The sequence below is a fragment of the Notothenia rossii genome (genome assembly GCF_949606895.1).
Source record: "Notothenia rossii genome assembly, chromosome: 4".
Lineage (NCBI taxonomy): Eukaryota > Metazoa > Chordata > Actinopteri > Perciformes > Nototheniidae > Notothenia > Notothenia rossii.
The window spans coordinates 90,683,151-90,701,169 of NC_136902.1; the positions used below are offsets into that span (position 1 = coordinate 90,683,151).

Sequence of the window (18,019 nt, forward strand, 5' to 3'; positions counted from 1 at the left end):
TTTACTCCAGGTGGAACTAAAGTCTGATTCAACACTTGATTATATTTACCATCATTAATCCACATCTGTGAAGTAACTATTAAATATGTGTAGTGGAGTAAAAGTACATCATGTACCTCTGAATTGTAGTGGAGTAGAAGTACAACATAGCAAAGCATTGAAATAAGTAAAGCTGTACTAAAACAGTACTTGAGTAAAAGTACTTTACACCACTGATTATGCATCAAAATTCCTCAGTAGATTATTATGTTGTAAAGTTAATGTAGAGGAGACAAAGTACAATATGTGCCTCCAAATAGTATTTGAAAAGACGTAGTACAATATCAATAATTAGTAAAAGAACCTAAAACATATTTGTACTAGGTCTACTTAGAGTAACTTCCACTTTTCTTAAATATAACCCACTAGGCAACAGAGGATGAGGGGCACTGACCATCCATGTAAACAGAGTCACTTACCCCACAGATGTCCGGTTTACAGGTTCTTGTCACCATTTTATTGACCATTGATAAGGAATGTCTCTCACCTTGTCTCCAGGGGTGTAACTGTGCTCCCTCCCCGACCACAGAGTGCGATATCCGTCTTACTGTCCTCTGCTGTCGGGCTGACGATATCTTCTACTGTTCTAGCTGGAGGTTAGCATCAAAGCTAGCTGGAGGTTAGCATCGAAGCTAATTACGTTTTTCTTTTCTTTTTTTTTGTCTTTCAACTTTGTTGAACAATTATTCCAAGACATTAGCAAAAGGCACATAACATCAGTGTTCACTACGTACATTAAAAACTGAGGGCATTATGAACAGGGAACAGAACATTATTAAATGTATTTCTTTTCTGAAATTATCCATAATAATAAGGATAGCCTAATTTTACTTTTGGTAGCTTACTTTAAGTATAACACCGATGCTAATACAGTCTTACCTTTATTTTAAGAAGCACTTTGAATGCATTGCTTTATCTTCTAACAGAGATTCATACATAAAATACACACCCTCAAAAAACATTGTTTACCCTTGCAAATCAAAAAGGTATCCTACACTTTACCTTTGGTCATGTTGATAATTTTCGAAGTAGGCTATTTTTCCGAGAACCGGGTTGAATGGAAACACATATCCTACAAACATTTAGAATTGGAAACACTTTATTTTGGGCCTTTCGAGTAGAAATGTAAGCTGGCAAAAGGTTTACAACATGTTTACTTTGGACTGTGGTAAGTGCACTTCTTTTAAGGGTTGGAGTAAAGTCACATTTCTACTGGAAAGTCTTATATATAATATCGCACATACCAAATTAGCTCACCCTCACAAATTCTAGCAGCTCTATCTGAATATTAAAATACATAAAATCTAGCCATACTACGGCTCAAATACAGCCCAGTTTTATGAGACTATAACATAACAGAGCCTGCAGTTCCTTTGCTGGAAAACCTTCACACCCACCAACGTTTATAAAATGTGACCTCCAGCGATGACACCACACTGCTCAGCAAGAGAGGGGAATAACGACTAATTGCCTGTATGAAACTTCTCGTTTGACCTGAGGAAAACCTTGTGTTCTTTTATACTGGCCAGGCAGTGGAAATGGGGGCGGAACTGAGCTGTAATTGGCTTCTGTTTACTAGTAATCCTGCCACAGACAAAACCCGCAAGCAATTAGCCAGACAGCTCAGGCTCTATCAGTACAAAACTGGCACTGGGTGTGTGTGTGTGTGTGTGTGTGTGTGTGTGTGTGTGTGTGTGTGTGTGTGTGTGTGTGTGTGTGTGTGTGTGTGTGTGTGTGTGTGTGTGTGTGTGTGTGTGTGTGTGTGTGTGTGTGTGTGTGTGTGTGTGTGTGTGTGTGTGTGTGTGTGTGTGTGTGTGTGTGTGTGCGCGCGTCACGAGGGAAAATGTAATTAGGCTGACGGAGACATGAGATTAAAATCATCTCTTTTGTCCTGGTTTCTTTTTCTTTCTGTTCCTTAAATATCTGGTATGACAACATTAGAGAGGTCGTCCAATAAGAACGACGATTTGATGATTTTATGGTGATTATAACATAAATGCTCCAAGTAGGGAATGAGTCCTTACCCCAAATGAAGGAACTCAAGTGTCTCGGGGTCTTGTTCTCGAGTGAGGGAACAATGGAGCGTGAGATGGGTCGGAGAATCGGAGCAGCGGGAGCGGTACTGCAGTCGCTTTACCGCACCGTTGTGACGAAAAGAGAGCTGAGCCAGAAGGCAAAGCTCTCTATCTACCAGGCCATTTTCATTCCTACCCTCACCTATGGTCATGAAGGATGGGTCATGACCGAAAGAACGAGATCGCGATACAAGCTGCAGAGATGGGTTTTCTCCGCAGGGTGGCTGGCGTCTCCCTTAGGGATAAGGGGAGAAGTTCAGTCATCCGGGAGGGACTCAGAGTTGAAGCCAGTTGAAGTTGTTCGGGCGCCTAGTTAGGATGCCACCTGGGCGCCTCCCTAGGGAGGTGTTCCAGGCACGTCCAGCTGGGAAGAGACCGAGGGGTAGACCTAGGACCAGGTGGAGGGATTATATCTCTTCGCTGGCCTGGGAGCGCCTTGGGACCCCCCAGTCAGAGCTGGTTGATGAGGGGAAAGGAACGTTTGGGGCTCTCTGCTGGAACTGTTACCTCAGAGACCCGACCACGGATAAGCGGGAGAAGATGGATGGATGGATGGAAACGCTCCAAACCACAAATATTAAGGATTTTTTAACTGAAACACACATTTCTTCAGTCAAACTCACATCTGCATATCAATATGTTACTTTCTTGTCCTTAAATATCCAGTATGACAACAACGTAAAGGTTGAATTTCTACTAATAACGGTCACTCTTGCTGCAGGGAAAAAGGCAGAGATATAATAACATCAATATGAATCCATGCATTGTGAATATGACGGGACTGGGACTTTAATGACTGGGATGTTTTTGTATGACTCATCTCTCGTTTTCCACACTGCAAATGCAGCAGAAAATTGTGCCATTGGTTTGTCAGAACATATTCGGGTGCAATAAAGAACATTGTTATGGTGATTACAAAGGCTCCGAACAACAAACATCCACACAGATTTCTTTATTCAGATTCAGAAGTTGACATTTATATTTCCACAGTATGATGGCTTTTGCTTCATAAATATGTAGAGAAACCCACAAACAGAGAGTGTTTATATACTGTGACAAAGCTGAAAACTAAATTCACTGAATATCACACAAGCAGGCGAGTAGAGGATAGCCTGAGCTCACATCGGGCACAGCAACCAGGGGGATTTATGAATGAATCTGAGAGCTACACACACTCACACACACACACACACGCTCACACACACTTGCACGCTCACACACCCGTACAAGACAAGATTTGACAGGCAGCCAAAAATAGAGACCCTGTAGGCTGGCTGACGACAAAAGTGCGCTCTTGCTTCCTCAGTTTCCCCACACACACACACACACACACACACACACACACACACACACACACACACACACACACACACACACACACACACACACACACACACACACACACACACACCCCGCACACACATCCCCCCCCCCCCCCCCACACACACACACACACACACACACACACACACACACACACACACACACACACACACACACACACACAGACACACACACACACACACACACACACACACACACACACACACACACACACACACACACACACACACACACACACACACACACACACACACATTCCCCCCCCCTCTGCAGTCCCTCTGTCACCCCGCCCCGTCTCAGGCTCTTTGGCGGAGTCCGTATGTGTGAGTCATCGCTGGACTCTTTAACTGTCTCCGTCCCTCAGTGCTGCAGCAGAGACACAGTGAATGAAAAAAGCAAATACTCAGTCTCAACTACAGGGGGGGGTATTATTATGAGTCTAATACACAGGCGGTAAATAAACAAAATTATTCAAGGGGGAACAAACATTCATTAAGTGTATTTTTAAGCAATTAAACCCCATTTATTTAGCAATTAAATGCAGATAACGACCATTTAAAGGGTGAATATGTGTCTTTTCTCTGAAATCCCCACTAGATGAACTCACGGACATTTGTTTACAGTCTACATATGTATTTATAATAATACACAATAATATGATTTCTATGTATAATCTTATTCTATGTATTTACATTCTTAATTCTGCATTTGACCTGCCCCAATGTCTCACTTTCCCCACTCTCTTGCACTACTTTAATTTATCTCTTATTATTGGCGGAGACATGGGACTAAAGATTCTCTTTGTTGAAACCAGCTAATGTGCATCTGAAAATAAAGCCTTTGAATCTTTTAAATACTCAGACTCACAAACCCCCATCACTGCTCACATCACTGCCAAGAAAGAAGAGTATTATGAGCCAGTCAATGCTCCTAAATATAGCCCCATTATGAATGTATTCATTTCATCACAGACTGCGACAGAATCCATTATGCAGCCACCGAGATGTTCTGGGTCCCAAATATAGTTTCAGTTCATGTTCAAAGAGAGGAGCAGCTCTGTGTGGCTGACTCAAATGAAGTGTGTGTGTGTGTGTGTGTGTGTGTGTGTGTGTGTGTGTGTGTGTGTGTGTGTGTGTGTGTGTGTGTGTGTGTGTGTGTGTGTGTGTTACGCATCTCCTCGCTCTGTGACGCACGGGTCAGGTGGTTCCTCTAATAGCATGAGAGCTGTCCGCGGTGCTGAGACTCACACAGAGACGGAGAGAGCCTCCTCCTCACTAACTACTAACACCAGGTAAGGTTGTGATTGAATGCACGAGCCGCGCTACACTCTTTGTGTGTTTGCTATCACACGATATAAGAATAGAGAGGGAGGGGTTGTTGTAGTTCTTCTTTGTTGAATCAGCTTTTGTTTCAGGAGCTGTTTGCCAACCTGATGCACCGCCACATCTGTAGGGCGAACAGGTCTCTTTGTTCTCATTTCGCTACGGAGTATCCGAGATTGTTACCGTGTTTATCTTAAAAGGGTAATAAAACAAAACGTAAAAAATGATAACGAGGAAGTTTTGCGATTTAAAATTAGGTTGGGGAAATGAAAGAAAAAGTAAATGGACGTAATAACGGCAGCAATTACGTTTGCATCGTCGCTTTTCGTGTGTTTTGCATCGTTTTCTTTGACTCCTCCTCCTAAAAAAGTGTTTCAATGATCAACATCGTCTTATTTGTGCAGGAATTTGCATTAAAAAAAAACATGTTTCAGCGAATTTTGCACGCGCATTTCAGGGCAGGCACTGGAGGGCCAATCTTTATCCAACGTCTTTTTTTTTTAATCTGAGTTTTTAAAAAAAAATGTAATAATTGCAGTTTTAAGCATATTAACGGTAAACGGGAGGGTTCCATGGAAACATCAGCCTTACTGGGTTGCCTTGACAACGGGGCCGTGACTCGCGGAGAGCAGCAATTTGAAGAACTAATGAGATTTGCACGAGCTGAATAGCGCTGATATTACTGCTGCAGCAGCAACAGGCAGCAACACACTGAACACCCATACACACTTTATATATGTATTATACATATTAATTAATTTATGTAGTTAGTTATTTTTATGTAATCATTATTTGTATTATCATCATGTACTTATTTATTACTTTTATATTTATTATATATACATTTGTAATTATTAATTGTATTAATTATTTATATTATTTTCAGCATTATTTTATTTATTTTTATTATCATCATGTATTTATTTATTACTTTCATATTTTATTATATTTATGTAAATGTATTTTACATATTATTATTATTGATTTTGTATTATTATAAACAAATATAGTGAATTAAATAGTGACCACCAGTTGCTTCTTAGCGATCATCCTCATTTGGTTACTTTATTTTTTAAATGAAGCATATTCCATGTTTTCTTTAATGTCAAAAATAAAAAAACAACAAGCATAATTCAAGTTAACCGGACAAAGCAACAATTTGTGTAGTTGTTTTTAACAGGGTTTGGTCAAGACAGTTAATATAAATATTGTTTAAGTTAATTGAGGCACTAAAAAGAAACCTGATTTAAATATTACACCTTTTTTGGTATTGCATGTGGCTCAGTGGATAGAGTGCTGGACTTTGGATCAGGGAGTAGCAGGTTCAAACCCCACTGCAGTCAGCATGTCGTTGTGTCCCTGAGACACTTCACCCCAAAGTGCTCCTGTGGGGATTGCCCTCAGTATTGAGTATGTAAGTCACTTTGGATACAAGCATCTAACAAGTGACATGTGAAGCATATTCATTTACCCGCAGTGTTTAACAGATAAACGTTGTTCTCAATTACTCTTTAACCGGTACACATATAGATTATACACGGTTTGTTTGATCTGGTTTAAACCCGAGTGCTTTGACATCAGTGTCTCTGCGGTGTATCATCACACCGGACATTAAAGTGAGGATTAGAGCGAGAGGCTTTCACGGTACATATCCATCGTGAACGTGTCAGCTTTACGTGTCATCTCTGACATCGGTCTCTTTGTGTCTCTCCTCTGCAGGCGTCACCATGGCGTCACTCCCCACGGGCAAACCTGTCCTCATCTGTTGCACCCACTTCCTCTTCCTCTTCCTTTTCGCCTCCTCTCACGTTCGGGGGGCTTCTCTCCGACAGCGAGGAAGTGAATCCCAGAGAGGAGGAGGAGGAGGAGGCGACTTCCTGCAGAGCCCCAACGACGACATGCTCAAAGCTCTGGAGTTCATCGAGAGCCTTCGTCAGAGGAGCGGCACGAGTACGGGATACGAGGCGGACGACGCCGAGAAGCTGAGAGCGATCCTGAGGCTGGCTCCAAACGAGGAAGAGGAGGAGGAGGAAGAGGAGGATGAAGGCAGGGAGGATAAGAGCGAGGAGCTGCTGCAGGCTGTGCTCAGCACCCTCCAGGAGACGGAGAAAGCCTCACAACAGACGCCGCTTCGCCCCAGGGTGCAACAGCACGGCATCAAGCCCCACAGGAAGATGCCGCTGATGTTTGAGGATGAGGAAGAGGGCGAGGGGGACGAGGAAGAAGAGGGAGAGGAGGGGCCGGCGCCTTTCAAACGCACAAACGAGAACGTGGCGGAGAAGTACACGCCGCAGAATCTGGCCACGCTGCAGTCCGTGTTCGACGAACTGGACCACATGACCAGCGTGAAGACGAAGAGGCAGGACGAGGAAGAGGAGGAGGACGAAGGTGAGGGTGTGTTCAACGTGAGGAATGTGGCGTATGATGACGTAGGAGGGGATCTCGCTGACTGGGGAGAGGAAGAGGAGGAGGACCGAGGGATCGATTATGACGAAGAAGCGGACGAAGACGAGGAAGAAAAGGTCAAGAGGTCAAAAGACACGGATGAAGTCGCCAATCTCGTAGACTACTACCTCCTGAAAGTGCTGGAGAGAACGGAGGAGGAGGAGAAGAAGAGAGAGGAAGAGGAGGAGAAGAAGAAGAGGGAGACCATGGATCCGAGGACCATCTACCAGCTCATACAGATCTCACAGAAGTACCAGATCCCCCCGGAGGACCTGGTGGACATGCTGAGCACCGGAGAATCCACGAAGCCACGGAAACCCTCTCCGGTGTCCCCGAGGAAGACGCACAAGAGTCCCGAAGGAACGTTCTTCAACACACGACTTCCCGAGAGGCGAAAGACCCCCGAAGAAAGGCGGACGGAGGAGATCCTGAGCATCCTGGGACTAGGAGGCGTTGAAGAGAAAACTCCCGTCAGGAAGCAGTCCACCTCCACCTCCTCGTCGTCACGGTTTCACACCCTCGCAGAACCCTCCGCATCACAACGGAGACGCCTCCCCTCCGGCACGTTGCCGGACGACTACGACGACACGTTGGACGAAGACGAGCTGGCGGCGTATCTAGCGGCTCAGATGCTCGCTCGGTATCCGATAAGCAAACACAGAAACAACAAGGCGAGCCCAAAGCGCGGCGCCGGCTCCTTTGAGCAGAACATGCAGGCGCACTTTGATCCGAGGGAGGAGGAGAGAGAGGAGAGGAGACACACGGAGGACGAGGACGAGACGAAGGGTTTTGATAACGAGGCGGTGATGAAACTCATGAGCTACCTGAACCCAGACACTGACGAGAGAGAGAGCGACGCCACACCCGGACAGGAGAAATGAAGCCTGGAGAGAGATGTATAGTATATATAAATATATATGTTGTTTGGGTGGAGGGTGAGGATAAAGTATTTTGAAGAATAAAATGAAACGCAGGTCAGGTTTACAACAGTTCTGATTTATTAGATGTGACAGACATTCATTTGATGCTTCTTTCTTTTTTAAACAATCCGTACATGTGACTCACCAGCCTTTCAAAACACACACACACACACACACACACACACACACACACACACACACACACACACACACACACACACACACACACACACACACACACACACACACACACACACACACACACACACACACACACACACACACACACACACACACACACACACACACACACACACACACACACACACACACACACACACACACACACACACACCATGTATACATCACTTCAGGGGACATTACATTGACTTCACCCTAAAATTAATGATTCCCCTCATGGGGACCTCCAATTTGTCCCCATAAGGGAAGCCAGTCCCCACACGTGACTGTGTAAACAGATTTAGGTCCCCACAAGTATAGTAATGCTCGGCACACACACACAAACACACACACACACACACACACACACACACACACACACACACACTTAAATCAGTGTTGGATGCTCTCGGTTCTCTTGTGTTTTTTGGGGTAATTCTTTCTTAATGTGGTCGTATGTGACATTCCTGAGGTTAATAAAGCATTGACTTTATTTTTTCCTTGCTGTGTAGTGTTTCTTCATTTCCTCCCCATCACACAATGCATCACCGCTGAGAGTCCAACAACATATTTACACGTAATGAAGAGACTACTTTCAGTCGTAAAACCCTGAGATTAATAAACATGAGGTTTAAAAAGCACTTAGTGCGTCAAACACGATTGTTCAAAAGCACACAGATTGTGGCTGTTGGAGGACCACAGCATGACGTCAAATGAGTCATTATTACTCAATTAACACGAGAAATAATAAACCTTTTGTTTCAAGTTTTGAAAAGTGAGGAATCCTCGTCTTCAGTAGGTAGGCTTGCTCATGTATTCCTCCATCGTCTGTGAGAGGAGAAGAACAATAAAAACATCAACAAATATGAATGGGTTAGGGTTAGGCCACAAAACCTTTCTTTTCTATTTTGTTTATTTATATATTTGTAATTTATTTGACGGGAATGGTGCAAAATAATAAAAGTGGAGCAGGGATGACGTGTTTACCCGGAAGTAAGCTGCCGGTTCCCTCGACACAAAGCAACAGGATTTCTCCAGAGGGTTTTGGAAAATAGCTGGAAATAAGGTCTGTGGAAAACGAAGCTGTTTGATAAATGCACGTTTTGTTCAACCGGATAATCTCCACATGTCTACCCTACTTTTATAATGTTCGAATCATAAATCTGATCGCCAGAAGCTAAATGCTAACGTTATGCTATAAAGGAGCTACAGCCGAGTCCAGCAGCACGACTTCAACGTCACGCCAACTTCAGATCCAAATTCAAACACACAGATTCTAAATGGTACGAGTTGAAGCGTTTGTTTGAACAGTCTGCAGGAGGCAGGGACTTGCTTTCAAGCAGAACAGGGCAAACACACTTAGAGGAGTGTTTACGTGTTCGGCGTAATGACGTACAACGGCCTCCACGACTTCTGTAGTGCTATTCAGCCACTTGGTAACAACCATCGTTTTTCAGACACGTCCACTCTTCAGAGATCACCAGTGGGGTCACTGCTGATGGGTTTAATGTCGTAGAACAAAACGTGACCCGCCTCTTGACTTTGTCTCAACCACAGACCTTATTTCAGATATTTTCCAAAACCCTATGGAGAGATCCCATTGGCTCTGAGACGAGGGAACAGGAAGTGATGAAATGCTAACTCACTTCCTGGTTTTAGGACTCGTCACTGCACCGCTCTATTAACATTGATGTGTCAGAATTAGCCAAGACATTTTCTATCTGTACTCAGATTTATAAATTCAGTGTAACGTTCTGTTTTAAAATCGATAAAAAAACATGCAACACAGATGCAAACAATTCAGGACATGCCGTATAAATAAAAACATGCAAATTACAAAAACAGTGAAATGTTAGAGCAAAGGAAATGAAACTGATGGTACGATATTTACATTACATACTGAATCAGGAAGTAATCTGGACTTAAGTTTCTAAGAAAACACAGTGCAAGTAATGACCACAAACCACTGCAAACACAACATGAAATTGGGAAACATGTAAAACTATTGAACTCACACTTTGGATGTAATTATTATTTATTGAATTAATAATTGTTTAAAAAGCTGCTATTCATTTAGTTTTTCCTCTATCTTGATTTTTCTTGTCCAAATGTTGTGTTGTTTCCCTGTTTTGATCCTATATGTTTATTTGTTGCCAGTTTATATCTGCATATAGCACATAAAGCTCACAGTACCTCCAGCAGAGTGTCCGCCTCCTCCATAGAATCACTCACAGCCACTTTGGACGTTTCTAAAACTTCTCCTCCCATCAGGAACTCGTCCAGGATGTAGTACGCCTTCTCAAAGTTAAAAATAAGGTCCAGCTCACACACCTGCACACAGGAATACACACCAGTTACACAACAGACCAATGACACTTTGGTTTAAAGTAATGTGAGGTAACATCTGGAGATAAGATGATAAACACCTCTTTGAAAGGCTGATAAAGAAATTTGGGAAATGAAATTAAAACAGAAATGATATAAAGAGCGTCTTTTCACTCCATTTTCTCTTTAAACACTTTTGGAGGTTTAATTGTTTGGATTTTGGGAAAGAGAACAAGAGCAGAGGCGCCTTGTGGACACCAGAGGGAGACACACTGATGAAGGCACAGAAGTAGTACTCACATTTAGTCCATTTGTATTTTCTACTCAATAATACTTGAGCTTTCAGATATATCTAGAGCAGGGATGGGCAAATGGCGGCCCACCTGCTTTTTTTGCGGCCTTCAGATTAATTTATAAACAACGTAATTAATTAAAAAAATATATATAAATTATAATTTTAACTTGTAGTACTGATACCGTCCACTAGAGTCCTAGTTACGTCGCGAGCTGCATACATGATTTTGTTCGGCAGCCAAATACCGCGAAATAATCTGTGGCACGTTTGTGTGTATTGTGTTTGTTTCCCGTGGAAATACTCACAAGAAACACCGGCTGGTGTTATGCCTGCTGTGACATTTTGCAATTAAGCCTTTACAAGCTCAAAGGTTGTATTTATCTTCTGAATTTGGCGAAACAAGTTTAATATTCTAAAAACCAAGACTTTGTTTATTTGAAATCAGATAAAACAAACTGTCACGGACCCTGCCGTGTTATCTATGATTACTATACGCTTTTCATTCATAATGTCAGCGGGAGGGAGGGGGAGCGGCGCTGAGGAACAGCAGAGTGCAGGCTGACAGGTGTCTGTGTTGACATTCCCCTTATTGTGCGTCAGCAGAGAGACTGGCTACAAGTGTCTCAGGTTCAAGTTAGACTAATGTCTGGGTTAGTGTTCATGACTTCATGTTTATGTCATCTTAATGTTTAATCTCAATGCACACACATGTTCCGTGCTTTCCAATAGTTTAAAATAGTTTTATTCCACTGTTTAATAACCTGTTCAATACAAACATGCCACTTGTAAAAATGTAATAACATTTCTGGGAACTGATATTTGTTTAGTGAGCTTATTAGAGGATGTTCCCTGAGAGATTGTAATAATTACATACAAGACATGCAATTTGTGTGTGTGTGTGTGTGTGTGTGTGTGTGTGTGTGTGTGTGTGTGTGTGTGTGTGTGTGTGTGTGTGTGTGTGTGTTCCAAGTGAATCCCTCGGCCCCCTGGTGGCCAGTACATACAGTATGTGGCCCCCACCACCATCCAAGTTGCCCATCCCTGATCTAGTGGATTAAAAAGTACAATATTGACCTCCAAATGATATTGAAGTACACGTTTAAAGCATATTACAAAAACAAGTAATTTCATGGTCAAAGATAGAAAATGCTGTCCTCATCCTATTGGCTCATTTCATTTGAGAAATACTTTATAAACAGGCATTGTACTTTATTGTTTTTGAAAAGGGTTAACGAACGTTATCCAAGATTTGTTTTTTTATTTTGTTAGAACAAAAACTTTTTTATTTTATTTGTATTATTCATAATTCTTCATTTTTTCCCCACATAAATGGGATTTAAGGCAAACGATCTGCCATGTTTCTTTGTTTTGTTTATGTTCTATGTTAAATAGATTGTATGTTGAACAAATAAAAAATATATATTTAGGAATTTGTGGCTGAATGAAGCCCAATCTTTTAGAAAAAAGTAGGGAATCTTAATGACATTAACGGATTTAAAGCTTGACAATGATAGTTTTTTGGCCTTGTGAGTTTTTCCTAACTTCCGCTGTACTTACGTTCCCAAAGTATTTGTCCAGCAGCTCCACGTATCGGTGCAGAACCTCGAGGGCCAGCAGCTCGTTGTCGTTGTTCTCCAGACCCAAACAGAAGTACAGGCTGGCGTACCTGCACCGGAAAATAACATCACTGGATTATAATGATTGATTCATTAATTATAACATCATGTGTACGTACTGTATCTTATATGTAATCCCTAACAATTCGTTTTTATGAATAATGTGAACTTGCAAAGCACGATAAAAACAGCATTGTATTATTTTGTGTGTCAAAAATGTGTAAATAATCTGCATTCTGCAAAATGAACACCTATATTTTTTAGACTTGAGTACATGTTGCTAATATATCTGTACTTTAAAAAAGCAAAATATAAACCTAAGTCTTTTCCTATAATTTTTAGACTGTGATTTTACAATTTGTACTTAAAGCTCACCAATCATGCTACTTTTAGACAATACCATAGGTCTCAGATATATAAAAATATATAAAAAACATGTCTATGAAGTGTTTTGCTCAAAATACGAAACAGATCACCCATTCTAGCCATGCCTCATATCCCTCTATTTCACTTCCTGTTTCAAAAGTGCTGATTTGGGGTATAAAGCTTTACAAATTGATACAAATTAAAAAAAGTAGGGGGCTGAGCTCATGCGGGACCCGGCAGCTACTGTCTAAACTAAATGCTGCTGTGATGAAACTCCATATCATGGATTATCAAGGATTATTTCTGAAACAGTATGGAGCTCAAAGGCTTTCTCTCTTGCCGGTTATACCACAAGGTGAGTTCCTTTTTACTTCCTGCTTCTTCACACACATGCTCTCCAGTACAGGTTAGCTCTGAGTGTTAGCCATGCTAATGTAAACACCGACCATATTACGTCCAAAGCAGTCGGGCATTGTTTCTGATAGCAACGTTTCTGATGGGGCCGTGGGTCCACATTTCAGATATTACGTCATATCGGACGCAAATCTGGATCAGCTCCGTTGTTCCCCCGTTTTTAGAGATTTGGGTACGGAGAAAAAGAGAGAGGGTTTTATTTTCTGACGCTGCGTGAGTTCCCCGACACACCGGGGACACATGTTTAGAAAAGACATCAAAAAGTGCATTTTGCATGATAGGTCCCCTTTAAGTAAAGGACCCGAGTACTTCTTCTACTCCCTCCTCCTCTGCTTTGACCTTTACTCGATCTATGTATTGTTAACACATTGTTGGCAGTGTGTGTGTGTGTGTGTGTGTGTGTGTGTGTGTGTGTGTGTGTGTGTGTGTGTGTGTGTGTGTGTGTGTGTGTGTGTGTGTGTGTGTGTGTGTGTGTGTGTGTGTGTGTGTGTGTGTGTGTGTGTGTGTGTGTGTGTGTGTGTGTGTGTGTGTGTGTGTGTGTGTGTGTGTGTGTGTGTGTGTGGTGTGTTTTGAAGCTTAAGCACAGGAAACACGAGTTGATCATTAAACGCAGACAAAGGAAAATTCTGCTTTTACACCTGCAGTAAAAGAGAGCGCTGATAAACAAAGCGATACTCGTGCGGGGGGGAAGAAGTACTAGAAACTAGTTATAGCACTAGTAATATTACACTTCAGTAAAAGAAGAAAAACAACTGTATTAAAAGACTCTGGTCTTTATTTGAGTTATGTTATATTCAGCTGAGTAGCTTCACCACAAATATCATATATTAATAGTTCACTTATACTTTGTGGGCAAAACTTAAATCTGTGAAGTATCGAGAAACTCAAGCTGTAGTTGTTGTTTGTTATCGTATTGTTTTCTATCTTATCGTATTGTAGTATATTGTAGCGTATCATTCTGTATTATTCTGTATCGTATCGTATCGTTCTGTTTGCACCTCTTGTAAACAATCTTCAGGTCCCTCCATTGCAGGAAGTTGCAGGATCGTGGTTGCCGTGCCAACACGAGCAGCATCATGTCACGGATAACCTTCTTTTTCTCCCGATCTGAAACCGGAGTGAACCATTTCTGCAGCCGAAGCTTCCCCTGCCGGCTGAACAGCAGCAGGAAGCGTATCTGGGAGGAAAAGAGAGGGAAATACACACTTATAAAACATTCAGAAGAGTTAACGAAGTGTGTGTGAAGAGTAACTAGAGCACTGTGCAAGAGATGGGAGAAGTACACACATCCTTTACTCAAGTAGAAGTACAGATACTCGTGTTTAAAAATACTCTGGTGAAAGTAGAAGTACTGACTAAACTTCTTTACTCAAGTCAAAGTAAAGAGGCTTTGAAATGTGCTTCAGTAAAAAGTACCCATAACTAGCAGCTGTTTTAAAGAGTACCTGACCTCCCTTTATATTAATAGAACAATAATGTCATTGTTAGCTAATGAATGTTTCCATGGTGACCAACGGCAACATGACAACGTTTTCATTGGTCCCTCTTCTTTAGAGAAGACCAGGAAATGATGGATACACGGATCGTGTTCAAATCAATAGGCACGCAATGACTCTAAATAATAATGATCACGCCACCAAACACACATTCAGACTAAAGGAACCAGCCTGTTTGGAAAATGTGAGAAGTAGAAAGTACAGGTATTTGTGTTCAACATGTAAGAAGTAGAAAGTACAGGTATTTGAGTTCAACATGTAAGAAGTAGAAAGTACAGGTATTTGTGTTCAACATGTAAGAAGTAGAAAGTACAGGTATTTGAGTTCAACATGTAAGAAGTAGAAAGTACAGGTATTTGTGTTCAACATGTAAGAAGTAGAAAGTACAGGTATTTGTGTTCAACATGTAAGAAGTAGAAAGTACAGGTATTTGAGTTCAACATGTAAGAAGTAGAAAGTACAGGTATTTGAGTTCAACATGTAAGAAGTAGAAAGTACAGGTATTTGTCTTCAACATGTAAGAAGTAGAAAGTACAGGTATTTGAGTTCAACATGTAAGAAGTAGAAAGTACAGGTATTTGAGTTCAACATGTAAGAAGTAGAAAGTACAGGTATTTGAGTTCAACATGTAAGAAGTAGAAAGTACAGGTATTTGAGTTCAACATGTAAGAAGTAGAAAGTACAGGTACTTGGGTTCAACATGTAAGAAGTAGAAAGTACAGGTATTTGTGTTCAACATGTAAGAAGTAGAAAGTACAGGTACTTGGGTTCAACATGTAAGAAGTAGAAAGTACAGGTATGTGTGTTCAACATGTAAGAAGTAGAAAGTACAGGTACTTGGGTTCAACATGTAAGAAGTAGAAAGTACAGGTACTTGGGTTCAACATGTAAGAAGTAGAAAGTACAGGTACTTGGGTTCAACATGTAAGAAGTAGAAAGTACAGGTATTTGAGTTCAACATGTAAGAAGTAGAAAGTACAGGTATTTGAGTTCAACATGTAAGAAGTAGAAAGTACAGGTACTTGGGTTCAACATGTAAGAAGTAGAAAGTACAGGTACTTGGGTTCAACATGTAAGAAGTAGAAAGTACAGGTACTTGGGTTCAACATGTAAGAAGTAGAAAGTACAGGTATTTGTGTTCAACATGTAAGAAGTAGAAAGTACAGGTATTTGGGTTCAACATGTAAGAAGTAGAAAGTACAGGTATTTGGGTTCAACATGTACGAAGTAAAAGTAAAAAGTCGTCAGAAAAATAAGTAGTGGAGTAAAGTACTGATACCAGAAAAATATATTTAAGTACAGTAACGAGGTATCTGTACTCCACTACTTCCCACCTCTGGAGGTTTGTATACATTCCTTGATTTTCATTTTATGCTATATATACTTCTACTACTACTAATTTTCCTGTAGTAAATGATCCCAGTGCTTTCTCAAGTATGTGAACTAGAGTATTGTACTAATAGAGGTTTGTATACATTCCTTTATTTTTCATTTATTCGGCTACTTTATACTTCTACTTTTATAGACTTAGATAATGAATGTTATTCAGTGATATTATATATGTTCATCTGAAAAGGGGCATTCTGCATAATGACTTCCTGTAGTTTGGTTCTTAAAGTATATTTTACAACTTCTATACTAGACTTTCACTTGAAACAGAGTACTTCTACACTGTGGTTTTACTACTTTTACTAAAGTCAAATATCCTAGTACTTTCTCCACCTTTGATTTTTTATAATAATATTAAACTTTGCAAGGAGGCATCCTACATTATGTGCAATTCGATTTGTAATACTTCCATTCCCTTTATTATAATAATGAACTTTTACTCAAGTAACATTCTGAATTAAGTACTTTAAGTTATTATGCTGTATTTTTATACTTTAACAATATATTGATGCTTATGCTTTTGTGGTAAGGCTTATAATGCCAGACTTTAACTTGTAACAGAGTATTAGTACATATTCTTCAGCCAAAGATCTTTCTGTGTTTATCTTGCTGAGCAAAAACAGGAGGAACATCTTGTGGCTTAAGGGCAGATAAAACTAAAATGTGGTTTATGGGTTGCGTGTCAACAGAGAAAAAAACTCACACACACACACACACACACACACAAACGCAGAATAACACTCCCACATTGAGCTGCCTGAAGCCAAAGTAAGGCACACTGTGAGGTCGCTGTTAGATTTCTCAACATGCAGAAACATCAGCAGGGAGTTGAACCGTCTGCAATCACAGAAACTCAGTGTGTTGCGCAACAAAACTAATGAGAGCTCTCCGCCCAGATGTTTAGTGTTGCTGTCAAAACATGAACATTATATGTTTCTAACAGAGATCGAACAACTACTCGACCAGCCTTTTTACTCAAGTAGAAGCAGTTATACCACAGTGTAGAAACACTCCGCTACAAGTGCAACTCTGGCATCCAAAACACAATGTCCTGCAGTGTTTGGAGACTTGCGTCCATTTGCCTGTCAGACGCAACACTCAGAGCTCGCTATATAATGAAATGTGATCATTCTGACTAACTTTCCTGCGTGTTCTCCATCTGTTACACGTAGGAAAATCAGGAATTAAGCGACCTTTGATCTAGGAAGTAGCCTCACACAGTGTTAATCTTTCAGAAAGTGATCGCTCTGCAGGACACTTTGCCTCGCGGACAGGTGCACGCGGTAACTACTGCAGAGAGCTCGGGTACTCACCATCCTGTCACCTGAGATGTAAAATCCTTCAGGTTTGTGATTTATTTCAGCACCCTGCAGTCCTCTCGCGCTACTGTCGAGTTCATAGTTCCCAGAAAGCAGCGCGCGCTCCCACACATTCTCCAGGCGGAGCCGCGCCCCCGCTGCGCGCCCCCGACTCCCACAGACAGGTGAACCTGCTGTGGAGGACTGAACTCTCTAAATATATTGGAAATTATTTTAATGTCGAACAAAAACAATAAAAACACTTTTTCCATTGTTGGACTGAGAGTGCTGCAGATCCTTTAATATCCAAAAGTGCAAACAAGTCATAAAAGTGGCACTCTTTTGAAATAGCCCAATACCCACTAAACAAATCTGTACTTTCACCACTTTTCTATTGGACTATTTTTTACATTTAGATCCGTTTTTAAAAGATTACCTACAAATGATTTAGTTCAAAACTAGTGTCGTGGACTTGTCCCCATGGATTAACTGTCA

At 41.2% G+C, this 18,019-nt stretch overlaps 2 protein-coding genes across 2 annotated transcripts; one reads left to right on the plus strand and one right to left on the minus strand.

The window, feature by feature from the left end:
- The first annotated feature begins 4,710 nt into the window (after nt 1-4,710).
- On the plus strand, nt 4,711-8,433 carry scg2a (secretogranin II a). The gene is made up of 2 exons (XM_079677139.1): nt 4,711-4,749; nt 6,500-8,433. The coding sequence occupies exon 2, from the start codon at nt 6,508-6,510 to the stop codon at nt 8,104-8,106; it is 1,599 nt and encodes a 532-aa protein (XP_079533265.1). The 5' UTR covers nt 4,711-4,749; nt 6,500-6,507; the 3' UTR covers nt 8,107-8,433.
- Nucleotides 8,201-17,666, minus strand: ap1s3a (adaptor related protein complex 1 subunit sigma 3a). The gene is made up of 5 exons (XM_079677141.1): nt 17,540-17,666; nt 14,340-14,518; nt 12,503-12,611; nt 10,519-10,656; nt 8,201-9,153 (listed from the first exon to the last, which is right to left on the minus strand). The coding sequence occupies exons 1-5, from the start codon at nt 17,540-17,542 to the stop codon at nt 9,118-9,120; spliced, it is 465 nt and encodes a 154-aa protein (XP_079533267.1). The 5' UTR covers nt 17,543-17,666; the 3' UTR covers nt 8,201-9,117.
- Nucleotides 17,667-18,019: the final 353 nt, after the last annotated feature.